This window comes from Patella vulgata, chromosome 8 (genome assembly GCF_932274485.2).
Source record: "Patella vulgata chromosome 8, xgPatVulg1.2, whole genome shotgun sequence".
NCBI lineage: Eukaryota > Metazoa > Mollusca > Gastropoda > Patellidae > Patella > Patella vulgata.
Window position 1 is genome coordinate 38,301,756 of NC_065886.2, and position 22,564 is coordinate 38,324,319.

Sequence of the window (22,564 nt, forward strand, 5' to 3'; positions counted from 1 at the left end):
AAGTAATATCAAAGTGTTCAAATACACTCATTCTACTAAAAAGTTGGATTTTTTTGTGGTGGTCACGTGATCTAACGGTACTTGCAGCGGTAACGGAAATAGCACCTGTCATGTGATATCAATGTTTTGATTTGATGTAAACACGTGGAGTCGTGCAACAAATATAGCAGGGCAATCGAATGAGATTCCAACATTTAAAATGTTGCAACCAATTTTGCACGTGCTAAATGCACAAAGAATTGTGTTGGCATCAGGATCCCCGAGAAGGAAACAAATTTTAGGAAACATTGTGAGTTGTCATAAGAATTACAATACAATACATCATTGCCATTGCGATTGCGGCATTGGTACTTGAGCCATTTGATTTTCAATGTGTGAATCTAAATTATTTACTATTTATAATTTTAGTTAGAATTTGTTTATTTATGTATAGTGCTGTACGATTCTCACTAAATTTATTGATCTTAATATAATTGGGTACTGATATAATCACGCTATTTTACCGACATTTCGCCTAATGTTTGGATGCCGCTATGGCAGGTGTGGCGACAGGCAGGGTAAGCTTACTCTTCCGGACACCTGATACCACTGTTTGTCGTGTATTTTGTACACAAGGAGCAGTCCATTTGCTGATTACACTATTTTGCTTGAATACACTATTTTGCCTATAACGTTTTTTAGGACTTCGAATAATTATGGTTTGGATTGTTCGTACTTGGTTTAATTTTATTAACTTCAAAAAAAGTAGGAGATATTGAAATGCAAATACCTATGCAGGTTTTGATGGGTGCAGGCTGTTTCGTAACCTGGCTGTTTCTTACTTAGTACATTTGTACCTCACTTCGTAGGGGGGGTTGGATGGCTGAATGGTTAGCGTGCGCGCGCTGTATCATAAAGTCTGTCATTGAGTCGACTGGCGTGGTTTCGAATCCCCGGTTGTACGTGGCAAGGAGTAGGGTCGCCTGTCCAACCTCGTGGGTTTTCTCCGGGTCCTCCGGTTTCCTCCCACTGCTAAAGACCCCTACGCGCAAGCGAATTATGTAAATAAAATTAAACCATATGTTAGTCCCGAAATGACCTAGTTTGTGTCGAGTGGACGTTAAACCCCATTTGCCTCTCTCACCTCACTTCGTACCTCAAATTGATTCGTACCTTTTCCTAAATCCAAAGACTGCCCTAAATTTATAAAAATGGCTGCCGAACGAGAATTAGAATACACACATTATTTGTACCTCAAATTGATTCGTACCTTTTCCTATCTGGGGTTGATTATTGAACCCATTCTGCTGAGTGAGTTGTGATTGTGATTGATTGGTGGTTGTTAAAGCGGTTAAAAACGATTGAATATACTAAGAATTCCAAAATCAATTGTAAGGTGAAACTATGCATGCTTTCTGATATGGTTGGGTTATTTGAGCCTAAAAATAGAACGCAGCAATTAAGTCTCCAAAAGGTGTCTACGTGGGAAGCTGGGCGTACGCGTTTCTTTGAGGTACGAAGTGAAGTACGAAACGGCTCATGTGAGGTACAAATGAACTAAGGACGAAACAGCCAGGTTACGAAACAGCTGACATCCGTTTTGATATGATAAATAGTCATGGACACTTGACATGCTTTGAGAGTATGTTCATAGATGAAGAACTTGTCGCCCTAACAGTACCACTGAGCTGCATGCATGTGCGATACGCAATAGGGCCATACACATGGGAGGGGTTCATTGTCAAATTTGACACTTCAAGGAAGGGTTGATGAAAACTGACGCATGCTGGTTTATCTATCCATGTTTGGTTTCCTATCTGTTCTTGCAAAAGATTTACTGTTTAACGTATCTTTGCTTTAGTGTGTTACGTTTAATTTGATCGGGAGACGTGTTCGTCAACGTCAACCAACAACACTGCAAGAATTGTCCGTGACACTGCAAGAGGGGTGGGTCAGATTGCCCCAAATTGTGGTTGGACGGTTGATTAGGAGCATGCCATGACGAATTGCTAAATGTCTGAGGATTGGTGGAGCAATTACTCATTATTAAGACCAAAATCAAAAACGTCCATTTTCACTTTTGACGGTGTATCTCTTTGCGAGTGAAATGGGGCCGTCAGATAAGCCGCCCATATGAACTGTTTATGTTCATGTGTAGGCAATTGGCCTGTTATTAACATACACTGGTTACCTCTAATAAAAACAGCAGTGCATTTCCGCAGTTTTGTATTGTTTCAGAATATCCCCTACTTTTTTTGAAGAGTTTATAACAAACATGTAGTTTTTATTTATATTTTATCAAATTTCCCCACTCTAGGGATTAAAATTTGAAGTGATACCATCAACATTTGAGGAGAATTTAGACAAATCTCAGTTTTCACATCCAAGTGAATATGTAAAAGAAACAGCTCGATTAAAAACTTTGGAAGTTGCAAAACGTTTAAAAAATGATGAGGTAGGTATCCTTTTTTTTATTAAAGCATCAGTATTGATACATCATAATATGATTGAGAAAGATATCTATACTTAAGAATCTGTCCACCAATCATTGACTGTCATGCTAGTTATATGGTGAATATCCAGCTATCTTACCTCTGTAAAGGTACCTTCTGTCAAAAAATTAGTGGACAGTGTGTAATATCACTGCTTTACAAATAAATATGTTACAATAGAGAAATCAAGAAAAGAATAAAGGAGACCTAAAATGCTTTCCACTTACCTCTTTCTGCCAGTGTAGACCATGCTTAAAAATTTAGTCTATTCTATAAGGAATTTGTTTCTTTTTTTTATTTTGCAGAGGGTACCTGATTTTATTATTGGTGCTGATACAGTGGTAGCAATGGATACAAATATTTATGAAAAGCCAAAAGATAAAGAGGATGCTAAAAGAATGTTAAGAGGGTGAGATTTTGATCGAAAATTAATAAAACGAAACAGGGACTTGTATACAAATTGGTAGTAACATGTTTGACTTTGTCTAGAACGACCTGGTGGTTTGCAGCTGCAAGTTGCTGTCATGAACGGTTGATTCTGGTAACAAGTTGAGGTCACGAACAGTTGATTCTTGTGACAAGTTGTGGTCATGAACAGATGATACTGGTGACAAATAAACTGTCCATAGGTAATGGCAATAGGTAATAGTAATGGGTAATGGTAATGGAATGTAATGATTACTTTTTTTAAGTAATGGTCATGTAATGGAAGATTTCAAAATGAATGGAAATGTAATTAATTACATTCAAAAAATCATGTAATAGTTATTTACATTTTAATTACTTTTCAAATCATATCAATATTTGTAACTATTCCAATATTTTGGAATTGTGTAATTTTTAGTCAGCTTTAAAAAAATGAACAGGACAAAAACATAACTATTTCATTTTATTACTTTTGATTTAGAACCTTTTGATTTGCCCACATTGAAATGTGGTTGTATATTGTCGTCGCCCCTGTCTGATAATTACTGCCAGAGTTATGACCCTTGATAACTTTGAAATACCTTGTGGACACTCTAGAGACTCAAGTTAATATCTGATTGACTTTAAATTTATACACAGTGTTTAAGGTCATGAGATGAAGAACCCTGTTGATTTTCAACAATTTACGACGCTCTAGAGGCTAAAGTTAATATCCAATTGACTTTAAATTTATACACAGTGTTTAAGGTCATGAGACAAAGAAGCCTTTTGATTTTCAATGATTTTCAATAATTACTGTCAGAGTTATGGCCCTTGATCACATTGAAATATCTTGTAGACACTCTAGAGGCTAAAGTTAATATCCAATTGATTTTAGATTGATATACAGAGTTGAAGGTCTTGAGACGAACAAGTATATTGATTTTCAATGATTTTTTGATAACTTGAACAGCTAAATCCATGACATTAAATGTATCGCATAATAAACAATTCTAAGGATTTTCTGATAATTACTTAATCAGTTGTTACTCTTAATCAGATTTTAGTGTACATGTATTTTAAATGTTTCATTACTGACAATAGAAAAAATATGCAACAACTCTTGTTGACTGGTCAGACGACTTAGCTGCTGTAGGTGTATGTTTCATTGCCTGGCATCCTATCTTTTTAATGTTTATAAAAAAGGGTTTGTTTATATGGTCAAAAAGTAATGGGTAATGGTAATTAATTACTTTCAATGTAATGAGTAATGGTAATTAATTATGTTTCATTGCCTGGCATCCTATCTATAAAAAAGGGTTTGTTTATAGTTTATATGGTCATAAAGTAATGGGTAATGGTAATTAATTACTTTCAATGTAATGAGTAATGGTAATTAATTACATTGCTAAAGTAAATGTAATGGTTACATTTAAAATGTAATGGTAATGTAATTAATTACATTGGTAATGTAATGGCCCCAGCCCTGGACTGCTATCCCACTGGTTGAAATTATCATATGTTAGTCTGAAGTAAAGTGTCAACCCATTCCATATTATTTTAGATTCTTGTTTTTTTGGTAGATTTAGTGGAAGAAGTCATACTGTACATACAGGTGTTGTTCTTGTTTCACCTTTAAGCTCAAATAGTAAGTTTCCACTATTTTGCCACCAAAACTCATAAGGTCAAAACTGCATGCTTAGGATAGTGTAGTAATTTATTTTGAAATTTAGGCCTTCATCTGGAAGTATGGAAACTACTATATCATTTAATAGATAAATTTCTCAGAAATCTTTTCAGATGGACACTTATTTATGTATTTTATTAACCCTAGATTTTCAGAACATAGAAGTTTTTATCATTCTTTGAATGTGTAAACAACCTTTTTCTCAGTTTTGTACAGAAAAATATACCACAAAATATTAGTATCATCCACAGTCTTTGACATTGCAAACAAGACTTATTGATGAATTTAAATCAACATTGATGTTGTTATCTTGCCGTGAAAAGATGGGCTTCTGATATCCAATATTTAAGACAAAATGAAACTTTAAAAATTTGCACACAAATCATATGCCAGAATGCTTTCGAGCGCCACAGGAAAATACAACTCGTGTAGACTGGAATAACCAGGCTTCAAAGACTGCAACTCAATTTGGATTCTTCAAGTATTTTTCCGAACATAACTGATTAGAAGTTACAGTAAAAATAGAAAAGATTGAATGTAAATCAGTTTATATACATTCATAGTACATTATTATATGTGCTGCAATCCATTTTTGTCCATTTCTAGGTGCCAAAGAATAGCGATTTAGCTCCTTATAAAATGTAATTCTGAAAAAAACACTTTATTCCATTTATGTACAATTATTTTCTCTTCACTTTTTTATATTTTCTTTTTAGTAATAAAATCTGGCTGTGTTTGTGATGGTTTTAGGGTAAATATATTTCACGAGGCCACTGACGTCATTATGGTAGACATGTCAGAGGAGATTATCAATAGTTACATAGAGACAGGGGAACCAATGTAAGTATTTTATATAAAAACATTTATTATTCTGGTTTATTTTGTTTATACTATCAATCCAAAATCATTTATTATCTCCAGACTTCTTTTCCATTGGAGACACAGTGGCTAAGTGAGTAAGATGCTGGCTTGCTAGCCTGTAGGGTGCAGGTTTGCTCCCGGTGTTGGCCGGGAAAATTCATCAGGATTTACGGCATGATTTTTCCTTGTCAGTGGTGTAGGACAGAAGGCCTGACAAGGACAGCTGTCCAGTTGTTTGGATGGGATGAAAAACCGAGGTCTCGTGTACACATTGGCGTGCACGTAAAAGATCCATGACAGCTGGACTTTGATATAAGAGTAGACCGTAGTGCCACTGTCCGGCAAAATTTCCCTCATAGCACACTGCGCATGGCTTATGCCTATCTTCAATAGCCCAGTCGGAGTAGAACAGTAGGATGTTAAACCCCATTTCATTTCTTTTCTATGTAGTTTAGGTGTCTTAAATTGTCTGCGGGTTTGTCTTGTGGGTTTTGATTGTGTGTGGTGTGGTCCTCCTGCACTTGCTAATATATATTATATCATGTTAGGGTGAAAGTGTGAATATTTAGAGGGGGAATAGAGCCTTTTTACCCAAGATTGTACAAAATCATTGTGTTTGCATAAACTTTTCCGTTTTGTTATGAATTAAATATAACATTCACATGATTTAATATATATATATATTTATTGTTTAAACTCCCATTTCATTTAGGGGTTGTGTTAATGTTTTAGGGGGCCACGTTGGCTCATAGAGTAAGACATTGGCTCACTAACGTGGAGGTTCTGTATTTGATCCTTGCGTTGGCCGAGAAAATTCATCAGGAATTTCCAGCTTGTTTCCTCAGTCAGTGGTGCCGGACAAGGACAGCTGTCTAGTCGTTCTGATGGGACGAAAAACCAAAATCTGGCAGTTGGAATTCACTATTATAACTGTAGGCCACAGTGCCGCTGTCCGGGCAAATTTTCCCTCATGGTGAATGCCCGTCTTCATTAGTCCACTTGGAGTCGAACGGTAGGACATTAAACCCCATTTCATTTCTGTAATTGTTTTATGTGTGGTGTCGTCCTCCTGTAGTAACTATTAATGTGTTTATATTTCAGGGATAAAGCAGGAGGTTATGGAATACAGGCTATAGGTGGAACGCTGGTTACAGGCATCAAGGGAGACTACTTTAATGTGATGGGATTCCCACTACATAATTTCTCTAAACAATTATATAATCTCTATAAACAACTATAATATCTTAAAGCGGCATTAGGTAAGATTAGAAAAAGAGCTGACAGTTCTCGCTAAAATAGTTAAAAAAAAAAAATGAAAAGAGAATGTGCTGAACATTTCAGTCAAATTACTTCACTCTGAGCCTAGATATCGGCTATACAATTATAGCCTAGCCTAAATGGTCATTACTACTGTTGTTACGATAATAAGCAAAGTCTCAATTATCCATTTTTACGGTAACCACATCGACGACAAAACGTTTTGTTTAAATCTACTTAAACCGCAGTCGTTGGATGGAATCGACAGACCTGCAATAGGTCGATTTAGCTCTTGCATAATGCCTATATAAATATATAACACAGTAACATCAGGGATGGTTAAATATGATTGCATGTAAAATTTGAAATAAATCTGCGAAGTAATTGCTGAGATATAGGCCTATTAACTTTTAATTTAAAACTAGTACAAATTTTCTATTGGTTTTTAAGAACAAATGAATGTCTTCACTAGCCCAGTCAGTGCAGAGAAGTAGAACATTAAATGAAAATACTGGTGTCAGCCATTATTACATATGATCATTGCTACAGTAGATGCGTAACGAACATTTTATGACTTTTAGATATCCTCTTACAGTCTTATATATCGACTTTTCGTCTTCAATGCTATTATCAGTGAAATGAGTGATAATGTCTTTTTAAGTTAAGTGAAAAAGTGTAATTTTGTTATGAAAATAGAGCTAATCACTCTGCTTCTGAAACTGTGATATTTAAGGCAATAAGCAATTTTAATTAAAAACTACATTTTGAACAATTTGTCATATTGTAATGTATTGTGGTGCATCTGTTTGTCTTATTCTAGTCAATTGTTGTACATCACTTTCTGATATTTTGATGTTAACGAACAACACATTTCTTCTTAGATCACCCATTGTAGGGATTTTCAAATGTTGTACAATTTTCAATTCATCAATCATCTGTCAATACTGAACCATTTTTGAACTGAAATTCCTTTTAGAGATTCAACTTTAATTATATTGTAGTTTGCAAGGGATTTCAAATCACTCAAATGACAATCAGCAGATATAATCATTGAACTGTATCATACAACATATGTAAATTTATATACATAAATAAAAAATATTTTTAAATGAGTGTTCAAACTTTTCTTTGTGACTTGGCTTTGTGTTTAATGGTGATAAGCAGATACCTTTATAAATGGCAGGTAATTTCTTGTTGGTGATCATCAGCATTCACATGGTTCAACAAAGTGAAACAAGGGCCATAAGCCCATAATTCTAGACGTAATGAACAGAAACTGCTGAAATTCTATAGGATCTTTCGTTTCACAAATTTAAATAATGTATATAAATTTTATGCAGATTGGATAATAACTTTTGTCCTTAGCGGGTTCACAAGGTGCAACAAAGCAAAACATGGAAATTATTGGAATTAAGCCACATATATCAATTTCAAAACAGATGATAAATGTAGTCTGTTGAGTGATCACTTGAATTTGTGGACCATGACGGACATACGATCACAAATCAGCATACATTTCTCTTTATCATTGATAGGTTGAGAAATATTGTGCTTGCAAATTCACCAGGATTCTTTTGTTAGGAGCCACGGTGACTCAGTGAGCAGGACATTGGGTCACTAACCAGGAGATTCCATGATCGATGCCTGTGTTTGCAGAGAAAGTTCATCAGGATTTTCAGGCATGGTTCCCCCTTGTCAGAGGGACGAAAAATCAAGGTCCCGTGTACTCACTGGGGTGCACCTAAAAGAACCCCTGACAGTTGGAATTCGAAATAAGAGTAAGCCATAGCGCCACTGACCGGGCACAATTTCCCTCATAGCATACTGAGTGGCACATGCCGGTCTTCATTCTAATGTTTACATATATGTTAATTACTCTATATTATTTATCAATACCATTCTAATGTTTACATATATGTTAATTACTCTATATTATTTATCAATACCGGTACATTACTAAATGTGGAAGTCTAAAGTAAATTTGGGGGGGGGGGGTGTCACAGATTGTTTTAGTGTTTGCACATTATCGTCATGGCTGTCATTGAGTCAAGTGACATGGTTTCAAATCCAGGCTTGTACATGACAAGGAGTGTGGCCATCTGTCCAATGTGATGGGTTTTCACCAGGTGCTCCCCCTGCTAAAATACCACTAATTAATTCATGTTAGTCCCAAAATGTCCTAGCTTGTGTCGAGTGGATGTTAAACCCATTTCTCTCCTACAAGTAAATGAGTTTCTTAGCATTTTCCCCCATTTCTGTGGTGAAGGATGAGAGACCTGACAAAGCAAAATAGCATTTAGTCTTTCAGATGGAAGTACTTGTGGTGTACACTTGAAACCTAAACCATTGTTCAGAAACTAAATGATAGCCAGTTGTATTTCTCTGCAGGTAGCATGTCTCTATTTCTGAATGTACTCAGTACTGCTCACCTATAATTAGTTTCTGAACTTGGAAAATCGTCCACAAATAACCCTTGATTTCCGCTCGAAATAACACTCTTGTTCAGTGAAATAAATTAATTTTGGAATTTGATGAAGAGCAGACAGAAACATCTCTGTTCGAGGGGAAATTCTTCTCATAGAGCATAGCATGCCATCATGCACACCTAAGATCAATCATTCAGTGAAATAAATTAACTTCAAACCAAAGAACATAAGCAAACAAAATACTTTATTGAATACCATTCAGTTACACTCATAATAACAAAAATCCTGGTGTATTAGGGTAAAAATTATCCTTAATTCTTCATTGGACACAAAATACCGATGATGCTATATAAATATGAAGACCTACTCCTGTCCAATGATTGGCTCACAGAGATCAAGTCATTTCAAATTGACCAATCAAACATAAGCAAACAAAATGTGTTGATTAACCCTTTAAAATTGGCGAGGAAAATGACAAGACATTAACTTTGTTTAATGCAGACTTCAAACCCCTTGGTCAACTGAGTACCAATTTATATTTTTAATCAAGTTGAAGAGATTTTAGCTTTTATAAGACTTATCGACAGCTAAGCTGTTAATTATTTTCCCAATGATAAAATAAAGAAAGTGGGAGGGTAGGAAAACAATACTCGCAATTTAAAGGGTTAATCAACATGATAGACCAAAATTATAATTTAGTTCCCTAAATCTGAATTCAGTATAAAAAAAACAAAATTCACTCTCAGAATTCGACAAACATTTGTATATAGTTGTATAACAAATTTAAAGCTCATTTATATGTTGTCTTGTGTATTCTGAAGTCTAAATGCACATACTTAAAGCACTTTTGATATACATACGAAATAAATTATAATTTTGGTAAATATATTTCAGCATTAACTGGAAAACAAACCATATCAAAAAATTTGCAACAAATATTATAATTAATATCAATCTATCCTACACATTGAAACGTATAATAATAATAATAATTCTAATAATAATAATAATAATAGTAGTAGTAATAGTAGTAACCAAATAAATGGCCTGCCAGGCAGCCGACATTAAAAGACAGCAGTCAAAAAGAATTGATCAATAACACTAAATAAACTAAATTAATTAAATTGAACAAACTTTAAAATGTGCGATAATGTTGGCAAAGCGTTCATACATCACCACGACAACCAACACACTGAGAGACAACAATCCCACAATTCTTAGTTGTGTTTGTCCTGTTTTTTTTTTTATCATCGCTAGTTTTCCAACGCGTACAATCAATTCGTAATTTATTTCATCATTTAAGGGAATAATAATTAATTTAAATTTCAACAATAAAAGGGGAGTGATATTTCTGGTAAAACACTAGAAATTGCGTACTAACATGTATAAATTTTTAAAAATTTATATTTCTCCATGGCAACTAATTTAGATAATCTGGTAACCTAACAATTTGATGCCTAATTTGGAATGTTTCGATACAATTGAAACTAAAACAGACTGGTCCAAAATAACAGTATGGAAATACGAGGGGGTAGCTATTTCATTAATAATAATAATAATAATGACTTAGTTAATCATGGGTGTGCTTGATTGAAGGAAAATCAAATCGGCATTTGTCAAATCCATGGATCTACGATCTTAAATTTCGAAGCAATGGTTGATATTAGATACTAAGATGGGTAGCAACGGAAATTGGCTTAAATCTGTTTTAGGTTATGGATACTCCAGATTTGATATATCAGTCAACACAATATCCCATTGAGTAGCTTGGAACGATCTGTACTTATAGGACAAATTAATGCAGTCTTATACCCATTACAACTTATGTAGATTTCGATCCCGTCAAACAAACACACCTATTATAATAACTGAACTAAAACTGATAATAGGGTTCTGATAAAACCCTTGTTTTAACATAAGCCGTGAGAGTATGATATAATAATAATAATAATAATAATAGATTATTATGCAGAGTATGTTTAATAAATAAATTAACAAAACATCTACTAGTGGAATGGCCTGGATGATAGAAATGAAGTCTCTGGTAGTCAGGTCTTTTTGATCACATTTTTAAATTTTATTTACTGGCTCGTATAAAATCCCTGATACTGTTTTTAAAAAAACCTGATCAATTTTTAGGTTTTTTTTTTAATATTTAAGGCTTTTAATGTTTTTTGATACAATCTGAATTCAATATTTCGTTCGTTTGCGTAGCCACGCTGTACCCCTTTTTTGAATATTTATTAAGAGAATCAATCAGTCAAGCCACTGATATTTCCTTATGGAACATGGGAGTTTCAATTGTTTGACTGGCCAAAATGAAAGAACTTCATTTCTAGAGGAGATAATTTCATCATAAGAGAAAAAGAATGGCAAGATAAAAATGTTAGGATGATAAATAGAGATTCCATGATGAAAATAAATAAAATAATTACCTAGCAACAATTCATTTTACTTACAGCCAATATAGTAATACCATTTATTTCTATAATATATTATTTATGGTTATTTATAGTATCAAGGCACACGGGTAGACAGGATTAACCTGACTGCTGGTGGTTTAGTATTTTATCATGACATGAGGTAATGATTCTAGTTATAGTCAAGTTTTTCAAGACATAAATTAATTTCAAGCTGGGATTGAACATTTCAAATAGTCTACTAAAATAAACATATTTTACAATTCAACATTTTTTTTCTTTTTTCACTGAATATCCAGCCTTTTTTTTTTCGACAAGTGCCTTGGTGTTTTTTTTCTTAAACTGAATTGCAAGGTGTGATGATGAATGGTTTTAAAAACAACAAAAAACAAAAATGAAGGTTTTGAAAAAAAAAAATTGAACCCCCAAAAAATCAAATTACAACGTAAACAAGGAATAAGATTAAGATAATTTCAGATCTAATTATAAAGTTCACATAACATTTTATTAATTATTCACCCTTGTTTTTATTCCCCACGTTATCTTATTTTTTTCATTTCAATTTTAAAATACATTATCGCCACTCCACTAGAAACCTAAAAGTCATGTGACAGTTAAACTTAAAACACTGAATGGATTTAATGGGCACTGGATCCAACTCCACTTTCTGAATGAGACTATTTTGATTACATTATAAAATTTTGTTTTTTATACCCTGATCAATTTATTGCACTATAAGATTCAATCTTCAGACTTATTATTTGAGCATGTGTATTTCTAAGAAGGAATTTAGTAGCAAATATTCACGGTATAATTCATGATCCAAGTTTTAATTCAACAGAGTGGTTTACATTGCTAGAAAAATCACATTTCTGAAATCAATTATTCCATCATTTCTGAAGTCATGACACCAAAATTCATAATTTTCAAAAAGATTTTGAAAGTGGAGTTGAAGCATGCAGGGACATGAGATCATAATGATCATGGGACATTAAGAGTATTTTTCAATTCAAATTATTTCCTTCTTATGGCTGGACTTTTTAAAGTTTTGATCAAACCTCCAGTATTCTGATCTGTTCAAGATCCTAAATTACATCATCATCATCATCATTCAATCCCAATAGACCCGTTACTGATAACCCTCTATGACAAAAGGGCACCTGTTTCTGTTTGATTAATCTGATTGGTTGTCCCATGTCATATGACTACATGACAGTAATAATAACATCACAATACTGCATCAGATAAATTAAACTCAGGATTATAATAATAATAATAATATTAATAATAATAATTATAATATAGACATTTTCACCCATTAAGATCATATTAATAATAATGAAATATAAGATAAGGAATAGAAGTATTTTGTATTTTATTTGAAAAAAAAGACCCAAAGAAAACGAATGACTGGATAATAACATATATACATAATAAAATCAACTAATCTATATAAACAACATAACTAGAATAGGCAAAACTAAGGTACACTTTAAAACTTAACATTTTTCAGAATTTAACACAATATAACATGGTATGAGAGAACACGCACAAAATATAATAAGCTACCACTGGCTGTTGACTACTAGAGTTACTCCCCTTTATGCATTCTTTTACAACAATTAATCTATTACATATCAGATCTGATTTATGTGTCAAAATATAATAATAATAAAAATATTCAGGAAGTTTTAACAACCAGTATCTATCGAAATTTCACCTCAAAACATCTATTAAAATTTCTATGAGCAGACAAATGTAAAAAAAAATTGCATAATTTATTCAACATGGATGCCTACACTCTTTCACCATATTATCATTCTTCTTCTCACATGACGAGGATTGACCAATATGATCAATTTCTATTTCCAATGTCAGGCAAGCTTTTAGTCAGAAGATAATTATTTGTAATTGTCTGCTTTTTTTTTTAATGCAAAGAAAATAAAAATAACCACATTCAGATTACGTTTACCATGTACATGAAAAACAGTTTCATTCATTTTAAATATAAAAGATTTGACACATTGACAACATTCAATTCATGTGCACTCGTAAGTTCATCCGATTTAATCACACAACACAAAAAGCTGCGAGTGCAACATGGTGTGCGCAACACCTTCCGTCAATTTCTATCGTCGCACTTACAAAACATGTCTGGAATGAAGCTAAAAATAACGGCACGGACGTACGCAGGAGCAAAACATGGTCGATTGATAGATGTTAGAAAATAGAAGAATAATAACAATGAGAACATACAGCCATTTAACTACACACATCGTAATAATGAACATCTAATAATAATAGTAATAATATAATAATATTCCATATAGTAATAATAATAATCGAAGCAATACACACGGAAAACAATATTATTTGGCAGGTTTGGTAATTTTTTGATTTTCTTCTATTTCGTATAAAAAAGAAAAGGCCCCGATAACATTGCAGCATAAACCAGACACTTATAACATTCATAATAATTCTCTGCAAAAGATTTTACAAAAACAAATTGTTCAAAAGTTCTCAAAAATCATTTTTTCTGAAAAAATAAAGTCATTAACTAATGAGCCAATTCAAAATCTCCATGTTCATAAATTCTTTTCTTTCTTTTTTTTTTTTATACATAAAAACAAGTCATTTTATTAAATTCAGTTGCAAAACCAAACGTGGATTGTTTTTCTGAAAACAGTTTCATCCGATAAATTAATCTCCCAAAATCCCAATTCATCTGTCTTAGACATCACTTTGTCCAACATAAAGCTAATTGTAAAGTTTATATTTCTTCTACTTTCAATTTATAAAAGTTAGTTATACAGTTCTAATTTCAATTATAAACCATAGTTGTACAGTTGGTATATCGGAGGAGTTACAAACAATACATAGTACAATAAATATTAATATATCTTTGTTAATATCTGAATATCTAAAGCTTTGTTATCTCTTCCATGGCGGGCTTAAATCGTACCAGGCTTGGCACTTCAAAAATAAAACACAAAATCAACTTTTTAATAATATTAACAACTAACCTAATTAAGCAATGAAACAATTTTCGGACATTCATAATCGGACAGGAAACGTTGAACGCTGACATATGAAAAATCATATTTGACTAATACATTGCCAATAAGCTTTTCTTTCAAGTTTTCTTGGGACAAAAATCTAAAACACTGAACTTAAGCTTAGTTCCAAGGCAACCAAGCAATACAAATCCATTCCACAATTCAAGGAAAACTGTTTCAAAGTTAATTGGTTATATGACGACAGTTTAATGATGTACGAATTGTGAAAAAGGTGAATACTATGTTAATGACATATAGCTAGGAATTCATTTGCATAATTAAAATGTATGAATATTCATAATGCTTTAAGGCCGTTAATTGGTTAATAAATCCTTTTTGTTTTTGTTTTTTTTTTCAAAAGATGCTTAATTTTGAAACAAATAATTAGTCTTATTGCTTTAGATTTTGACATTTATTTTTTATTAAAAATTGTTTTATAAAACAAAAAAAATAACAAAGAAATAATACACTTTTAACAAAAAAAGAAAATCCCCTAAATTTTTTACTGAATTTGATTTTAAGATTGATGGCGTTTTGTTATGGATATATGATATGTATTTTATTAAGTATTCATTGTCATGGACGCAATAGCTGTTGGATATAGAAAATTTTGAAAATCAGTATTTAATAAATATTTCTTGGTATTATTTTTGGTAATAAACAACTTCTGTAGCTCAAAGTTTAAATTTTAAAAGGTGTAAGTTAAAAATGATTTCTAAAGTTGACAATAAATGTTGATAATTCTTCCAAAGTTTTTTTAACACATTGTAACGTTTAATTTCAATTTTAAAAAGTTTCTCAAAAACTCTGAAGCCATGCACCTTTCATATTTAAAACATAACCAGTTGCAAAATACCAGTTGATTTGATAATTTTGAGTTATAGGCAGTGATAATAATGTTGATATTACTATTAAAATGTATTTTAAGTCATAATCAAATGTCCCAAGTACTAAACAAATAAATTAGTTTAATTCTCTATTTGTGCTCTTCGGAATGTGATATAATGTTTATTAACAACATGGCATTTAAAATGATATTAATTTATGTTTAAATTTTGTAAGCAAAATACAATGTCAACAAGATTATTAGGATTTAAATATATTAAGTAATTAACAAAGACCCTTAATGAAAATAACAAAAGACTGATTAATGAAAAGATATCAGACAAAAGAAAAATTATTTGGAAGCAATAATTATGTAATAATAATAGTACATCGAAGTTTGGTTAATATATTGAAATGATTAACTTTTTTGGCAAAATTATATTTTTACAAATTGCAGGCGTTCGGCAAGAACTGTTCAGGTAACTTCAACACATTGTTAAAAAAAAAATAACAAAAAAAAAAAAGATACAAAATTTGTGAAGATTTTTTTTTTATGAATATTAAGTTAGTTTGCATTATGAAAAATATTTTTCGTTGTAGCGTCACACTTTTATGCCGTCAAGATGTCACGAAATCCCAACGTTATTCTGAATCCTCGTCATAGAAAAAGGGAAGCATTTGCGAAGATGTGGGTTATATTTCTTCAAACACGACACATGCATGCAGATAACACTCACAGAGAAACACATCAGTTCCATTTCTTTAGTTTAAGAGATAAAGCACCATTTTGTCAATGATAATTCTAAAAAAAAATATTTTTTTGATGAAAATCTTATTTTTGTTAATTTTTTTTATATGAAATGTTGTGATTAATAGCAAACATGCAAAAATAGTCTATAAAATGGTTTATAACAATACTATAAATCTTCATGAAAATTAGTTCTCGGTTAAACCTCATGTAAACCATCTTTAAACTGATTTCTCGTAAAAAAATCACATCTCCATCCAAATTCGTACCATTCAAACGAAAAAATACTCAGATTACTAATTTTCATGAAGATTTGGTCACAACAAGATTTAAAGCAAGGCTGTTCATATAAAGATTCTTGGTATGAAAAAATATGAAAAACAAAAAAAGAAAAAAAAGAACAAATTTAACAATCGTAACTGCACGTACAAACTATATCATTGAGAAAACGTGAAGATAATGCATATTTTTATCTTAATATTATGATTTGCATAACTTGCTCATAGGGAGACAAAAATATATTTCCGTTTACTATGACAACACATATAAAAAAGCACCGATGCCGTTTAATCTTCTTTTTTTTTTTTTAATAGATTATTTTTTTGTCAGTTAAGGGTTAGCATGTCAATGGGATACATTTCAAAAATACAAATTCTGGAAATTTTTGCAGAAAGAAAACATCCAACAAGTATATTATATCTACAATTTTTTCTTTTTAACAAAGTGCAAATATATTTACCGCACGTTTACAACGAACGAACTTACACAGGTACAGACAACGACAACATCGCTATGTGTGGGAGAAAAGCGTAACTACGGAAGACTGAACTGCCACTTGATTTATTTTTTTAACATTTAACTATAGAGCACAACCTTCAGTTCTTCATAAATAACAAGATAAAAATTCTATTCAATATCAACTAAATTTCAGAATATTATAGTAGATTTAATAAGCTCCGATAAATTCTCTTGTAACAAATAAATGAGCAAGTCTTTTATTTTCATGAAAGGTATCTGGTATCAGAAAAGGACCTCAAAATATTTCTTAATTTAAATGCAGTTTATTAGACTAAAATGATTTTAATATTTATCATGTTGTTATCAAATTTTATTCAAAGTAACTAAAACCATAAAATATCCGAATTCTAATTAAAGGGTTATCTGTAGTAGTATCAAATTATTTGAAATCTTCAGATAATTGAAAAGCTGGTGTTCCACGAACTCGGGGTATAAAAGTACAAACTGAAGAATGGCATTTAATCCTTATGATATCTAAAGTATTATTTTAAATCTTGGTTTACGTATTTAAATGAGTATATTGTGTTTTTTTTAAAGTAACAAAGGTTTATATCAACATGTCTATTGCTCGGTTTCCTACCCATGTTTTAATAATCTATTTACATTTAGATTAGAACAAGACATTGAAGGCAAAGAGTGATATATAAATATTTATAAAGATTTTATATTTAAAAACAAACTGATATGTATTATCTATTTAGTATTAAAGTAATTATTGAATAACAATAACGCTTACAAACGCAGCTCTAATAACATCTTGTAATTTGATCAAAGCTACCAACATTTAACTAGTACTACATGCATATATTTTTCACGCGACACAGATTTTTTTTTTTTTTTTTTTTTATATCTGTATGTTTTCAACAATAATAAATGCTTCTCTATATTTTGACAACCTTTTTCTACGACTAAATAATCAACGAGACATTTAACATTTAAATAGAAGCATTCTGATTGGATAATTGCACTCAATGGCTGAGAAAACGTCCAATAACAAATTTGTTTATAAAACAAGAAAAAAAAATACCAGCAGTATCTCGGATGGAAATGACTACTAGTGACTCAATAATCTAGACTATTTATGAAATGAGTAAATACTGATACAGTTGTTCCCCTTTAGAAAACAATAACGTTTCGTTCGTACGCTCGTCAGGACGACCTTTTAAACATGGCTGACAAACACACAACAGGTGGAGCTTTTCCTCCACAATATCAACATCTCATGATATAAAAAAAAAACGTGAATTCAAGTTTTTATCAAAATTTTCAAATTCAACTATTTGGATATGAAATATATATTATACATGTATAAAAAAAAAACACGTCTCTGTGGTTCTGAAGTAACGAGATACAGACTGGGTCCACGCTATTACTACCATATCTCCCTTTTAGCACTAAATTAAACTTATTTTAACGTAGATGTATATTTACGCAATCAAAATCACTTTGTTGACAAACTGTTAGTATCCAAATCATTTACAAATAAAAAGAGAAAAAAAAAAACACGGCTATTTACATCAAACCTAATAGACTATTATAATATCAAAAAAAAAAATCCTTTGAAAATGTAGTTGAAATTCATGTATCAACCAAATTTAATAGGACTGGAAAATAGTTAGGATTTAACCAAAATTCAACAAAAAAAACACATAATTATCTTAAATACAATTAAGGGATCCATCATTTATTGTCCACGCTTGCGACCATATTGTTTATAAATCAGCAAATTACTTCAAGCTACGATCTCCTTATTTACTTCCGAGCTATAATCCTAAATTACTTCGAGCTAGATCGTAAATTACTTTCGAGCTAGATTGTAAATTACTATGAGCTAGATCATAAATAAATTTCGTTTAATTGATATCTATTACTAGATATCTATTATTGGAGCCGATTGACGGAGACAGCAAGCGTAGAGAATAAAATGAAAATCATTCGACTATATTGCAACTCACTGAGGTAGGTACTCCTCTCCAACTTATCCATCCCAGAATATAAAAATAATAATAATAATATGATATTTAACAAAAGAGCATAAGTTACGGTGGGTTGATTGATCCATAGGCAATCTGTTTCATATTTTTATTTTGATCAAACATTTTATTCACCTCGAATTTTGAAAATGAAATTTATTTTTTAATGATTTAATATTGATGAAGTTATTAATTGAATACGTGTAGTTCCTTTTTTTGTTTTACAAAATGAAAATAATTTTTTAAGTACAAAGTACATGTACATGTATCTATGGATGAATCAAGTCCAGAAAAAACATTTGAAGCAAAATAAATTTACAATGTTGACAAGAATTAATAAAATAATTTGACAACAATACACCTGACCGGAAAGGATTAATCATTAATTAATAAATAATTAATTAAAAATCATAACAATGTTTTAATAATAATTATAATTCATGCAAAATGATAATTTAGTCGTGCTTCACCAGTCTGAATAGTCATTAGGGAATGAATGACAAGTAGACGTGATTAACAAAACTAAAAGATAAATAAAGAGATTACTATGTTAACTAAAAGGGGTAGGGGGGATAATTCAACAGAAAGACGTTATGCTTGAAGCCACATTAATACGGCCATATCACAAAAATTAAACAGGAGGAAAAAAGAGACCACATACATTTATATATATATATATATATAAGAAAACTCAACCATAAGTGACATAAATAGTTACAGAAATTGATGATTTTGATGGGGGTTTTGTGATTTAAACTGAAATGTGTATTTCGATTTTGGTATCTACGGTTACCATAACAAGTGCTGATCACCTAATACTGACCAATCAGTGTAGTAATGGTAACTAGCTACGTTAACGTTCTCAGTAACCATTGTGACCATTAAGTAAAAAGGGAGTTAACTCCAATCATGGGGGAGACAACTCTTGTCTACAGAATGACTAGTAAATAGGAGGCTTTCCATTGGTTAACAATATAATTAAATAATATAACATGGTTATTGTAAAAAAAAAAACTGGATAATCTAAGCAACTAGTTTATTATGATAGAAGCTCAACACTTGATAACCTTAACTTAATAGAAATCTGAAATATTATAATTGCATTTTGGAGCTTAGCCATTTATCTTCGACTGGCGGAATTATTTCAGTATTTTACATATACTTGTAGATGTAGAGTTTGTAATCTTTACTTGCCAGTACCACTGATCCGTCGTCCATCAACGCCACATCAAAGCACTGAGCATGCTTGACTTTACTCTCAAGGGCATTAATCAACTGGCCATCCTGTGTAAAGTTGGTCAGATTGAAGTTGTTGTGATTATCTGCGACTAAAACTTCTCCGGCGCTGTTGATGCCAACTCCAATTGGATAATTAGTAATACCCTCTCCTCCGATCTGTCGTAGATATAGGCCTTGATAATTGAAGACTTTCACACAATGGGCTCGGTTGTCGCTGATGAATATTTCCTCCTTGTCGTTGACCACAACACTGTTGGGAAACTGGAGATGTTTTGAGCAGCCAAACTTATTGAGGACGTTACCGTACTGGTCGAAGATAATTACCCTCATTACCTTACATTCCACAATGATGATTCTACCCTTGTTGTCAACGGTTACCCCACGTGGATGTTGTAGAACATTGGCGCCAAATTTACGGACGAACTGACCATATTGGTTGTAAATCTGTATTTGGTGTGTCGGACTTCTCTCTGTGACGATTATATCGCCGGATGCCTTTACTACAGATACTCGGTTTGGATAGAGTAATTGTCCATCCCTCTTGCCGCATTCACCGAACTGGAACTTAAATCTTCCTTCTTTGTCGAAGATCTGAATTCGGTGGTTATTTGTATCTGCAACGATTATGTCATTTTGAGCATTTACTGCAACGCCACTAGGCTCTGTAAACTGACCTTCAAGGACTCCAAATTCTCCAAATCGGCAATGATAGATCATCTTTTGACGTCTGATTTGTGATTTTGGTGGGTAGAGACTAGAGCTTATTAACTTGGATGTCAGGTCACCCATTGGATCTGGTGGTGGTGAAAACACATCAATTCCGTTCTGTAAAATATCCAGTCCGCTTGACCACTTCTCGTATTGGTTTGTGTCGTTTGGGGGAAATATCAGACTGGAGGTTCCAAAATCTTTGGCCAGGCAAGATGGGTCAAAAATATGACCGTTGGTTAAATTGGAAGTAGAAACATAGCCGTTGGGGCGGGCGATAGGTTGGGGCTTTGGTCCGTTGGTGATTTCGTTACCTTGACGAATGTAACCAAACGTGTTCCTGACGCCTGTCTGGATGGCTTGGAAGTTGGAGACGAATTCGAGTTCGAAATAATTCTCTTTATTCAGATCTGGTAAATAATTGAACATGTTCTGAAAACGTTGTTCAATAAAGTTCTTCAATAAAAGAGCTTCAGTCATTGAAGCATGTTTGATCAACCTATCCACAAATTCGCTGCCTAAGTAGAGCTTTTCAACGGATTCCGTGATTTTCTGAGCAAGAGTGCTAATGGCAACTTGTTTGGTGTTGAAGGCTTGGTCCAGTTCTTTCAAGGCTTCTTGTTTTCTCTCCTCGAGCATGGCTCGGTAGAAGTTATATGTGTCGTTGATGTCATCTTGCGCTTTAGTATACTGTGATTGTAACGTGGAAGAGATGTGCTCGATACCTTTAGCAGATAATCGTAACTCGTTGATCTTTGATCTGGCGTCTGACTCCAGGTGGCGCATTGTGTCAACTTGTCGATGGGCGACATCCATTAAAAATTGACATTCGTGGCCTCGTCCATGTTCGAAGACGGTGCATTCCTTGCAGATGGGCTGTGAACAGGTTTTACAGAAAAATTTCAGAACATCGTTACGATGACGGGGACAGTTGACCTGTTTGTCAGCCTTAGGTTCATCTTTGTTCATTTGAAGGTCGCCCAAACTCAGGACTCGATGTCCTTCAAAACAGTGCATAAACTGATGAGCCATAACACAATTAGCACAGAGAAAATTGGCGCAATCAAAACACCGAGCTACAGCGTTAGTTTCTTTACTTTTACAACCTGTACAGTTTAAGGCACTACTTTCTAAAGCATTCGACTCCAATATGTTGCTCACTGCGTAATCTGGCTTCAGGCCCATTAATCCATCGGCACCTAATATGGTGTCATGTTGACAATCTGGACACGTTATTTTATCTGTGCATTCTTGAGATTTCTCTAAACATGGCTGGCAGAACGTGTGAAAACAGCTTAAGACTTTTGGTATCGTAAACGTTTCGGTACATAGGTTACATCGTGTATTCATACTGGTTGACTCCATCTCACTATCTGACGAGTTGGATGCTGTCGTCAAAGTGTCACTCTGCGAAGGAGTGGGAGATGCCATATTGAATTCTTATTAGATACCACTTCTATAAATTGCACCTGAAAATAGAAGAAAATATAACATAAGCAAAAAAATAATCTACTTAATACCTGAATTATATTATAAGAACAGCATGTGTCTATGTAAACATGCTCTTTTTAATTATTTACAGAGCAACATTAGATTTCACAAGGGGCTTGTTCATTAAAATTGATCTTTGTGAACAAAATGTCCAAAAAAAAAAAAAAAATCCACGAAAGCGCTTTTCTTGAAAGTTTCA

The 22,564-nt window shown here is 32.6% G+C and overlaps 2 protein-coding genes across 4 annotated transcripts in view; one reads left to right on the forward strand and one right to left on the reverse strand.

Moving 5' to 3' along the window:
* Positions 1-57: 57 nt before the first annotated feature.
* On the forward strand, positions 58-7,762 carry LOC126831096 (probable bifunctional dTTP/UTP pyrophosphatase/methyltransferase protein). The gene is made up of 6 exons (XM_050561717.2): positions 58-289; positions 2,297-2,434; positions 2,777-2,880; positions 4,460-4,524; positions 5,280-5,403; positions 6,526-7,762. The coding sequence occupies exons 1-6, from the start codon at positions 200-202 to the stop codon at positions 6,662-6,664; spliced, it is 660 nt and encodes a 219-aa protein (XP_050417674.1). The 5' UTR covers positions 58-199; the 3' UTR covers positions 6,665-7,762.
* Positions 7,763-9,334: 1,572 nt separating this feature from the next.
* The window catches only part of LOC126831094 (brain tumor protein), a 32,462-nt gene continuing 19,232 nt past the window's right edge, over positions 9,335-22,564 (reverse strand). For all 3 annotated transcript variants that reach the window (XM_050561707.1, XM_050561709.1, XM_050561708.2), the window contains exon 2: positions 9,335-22,343. In XM_050561707.1, coding sequence (XP_050417664.1) covers positions 20,080-22,305 — 2,226 coding nt within the window. In that variant the 5' untranslated portion in view covers positions 22,306-22,343 and the 3' untranslated portion in view covers positions 9,335-20,079. The remainder of the gene's footprint in view (positions 22,344-22,564) is intronic.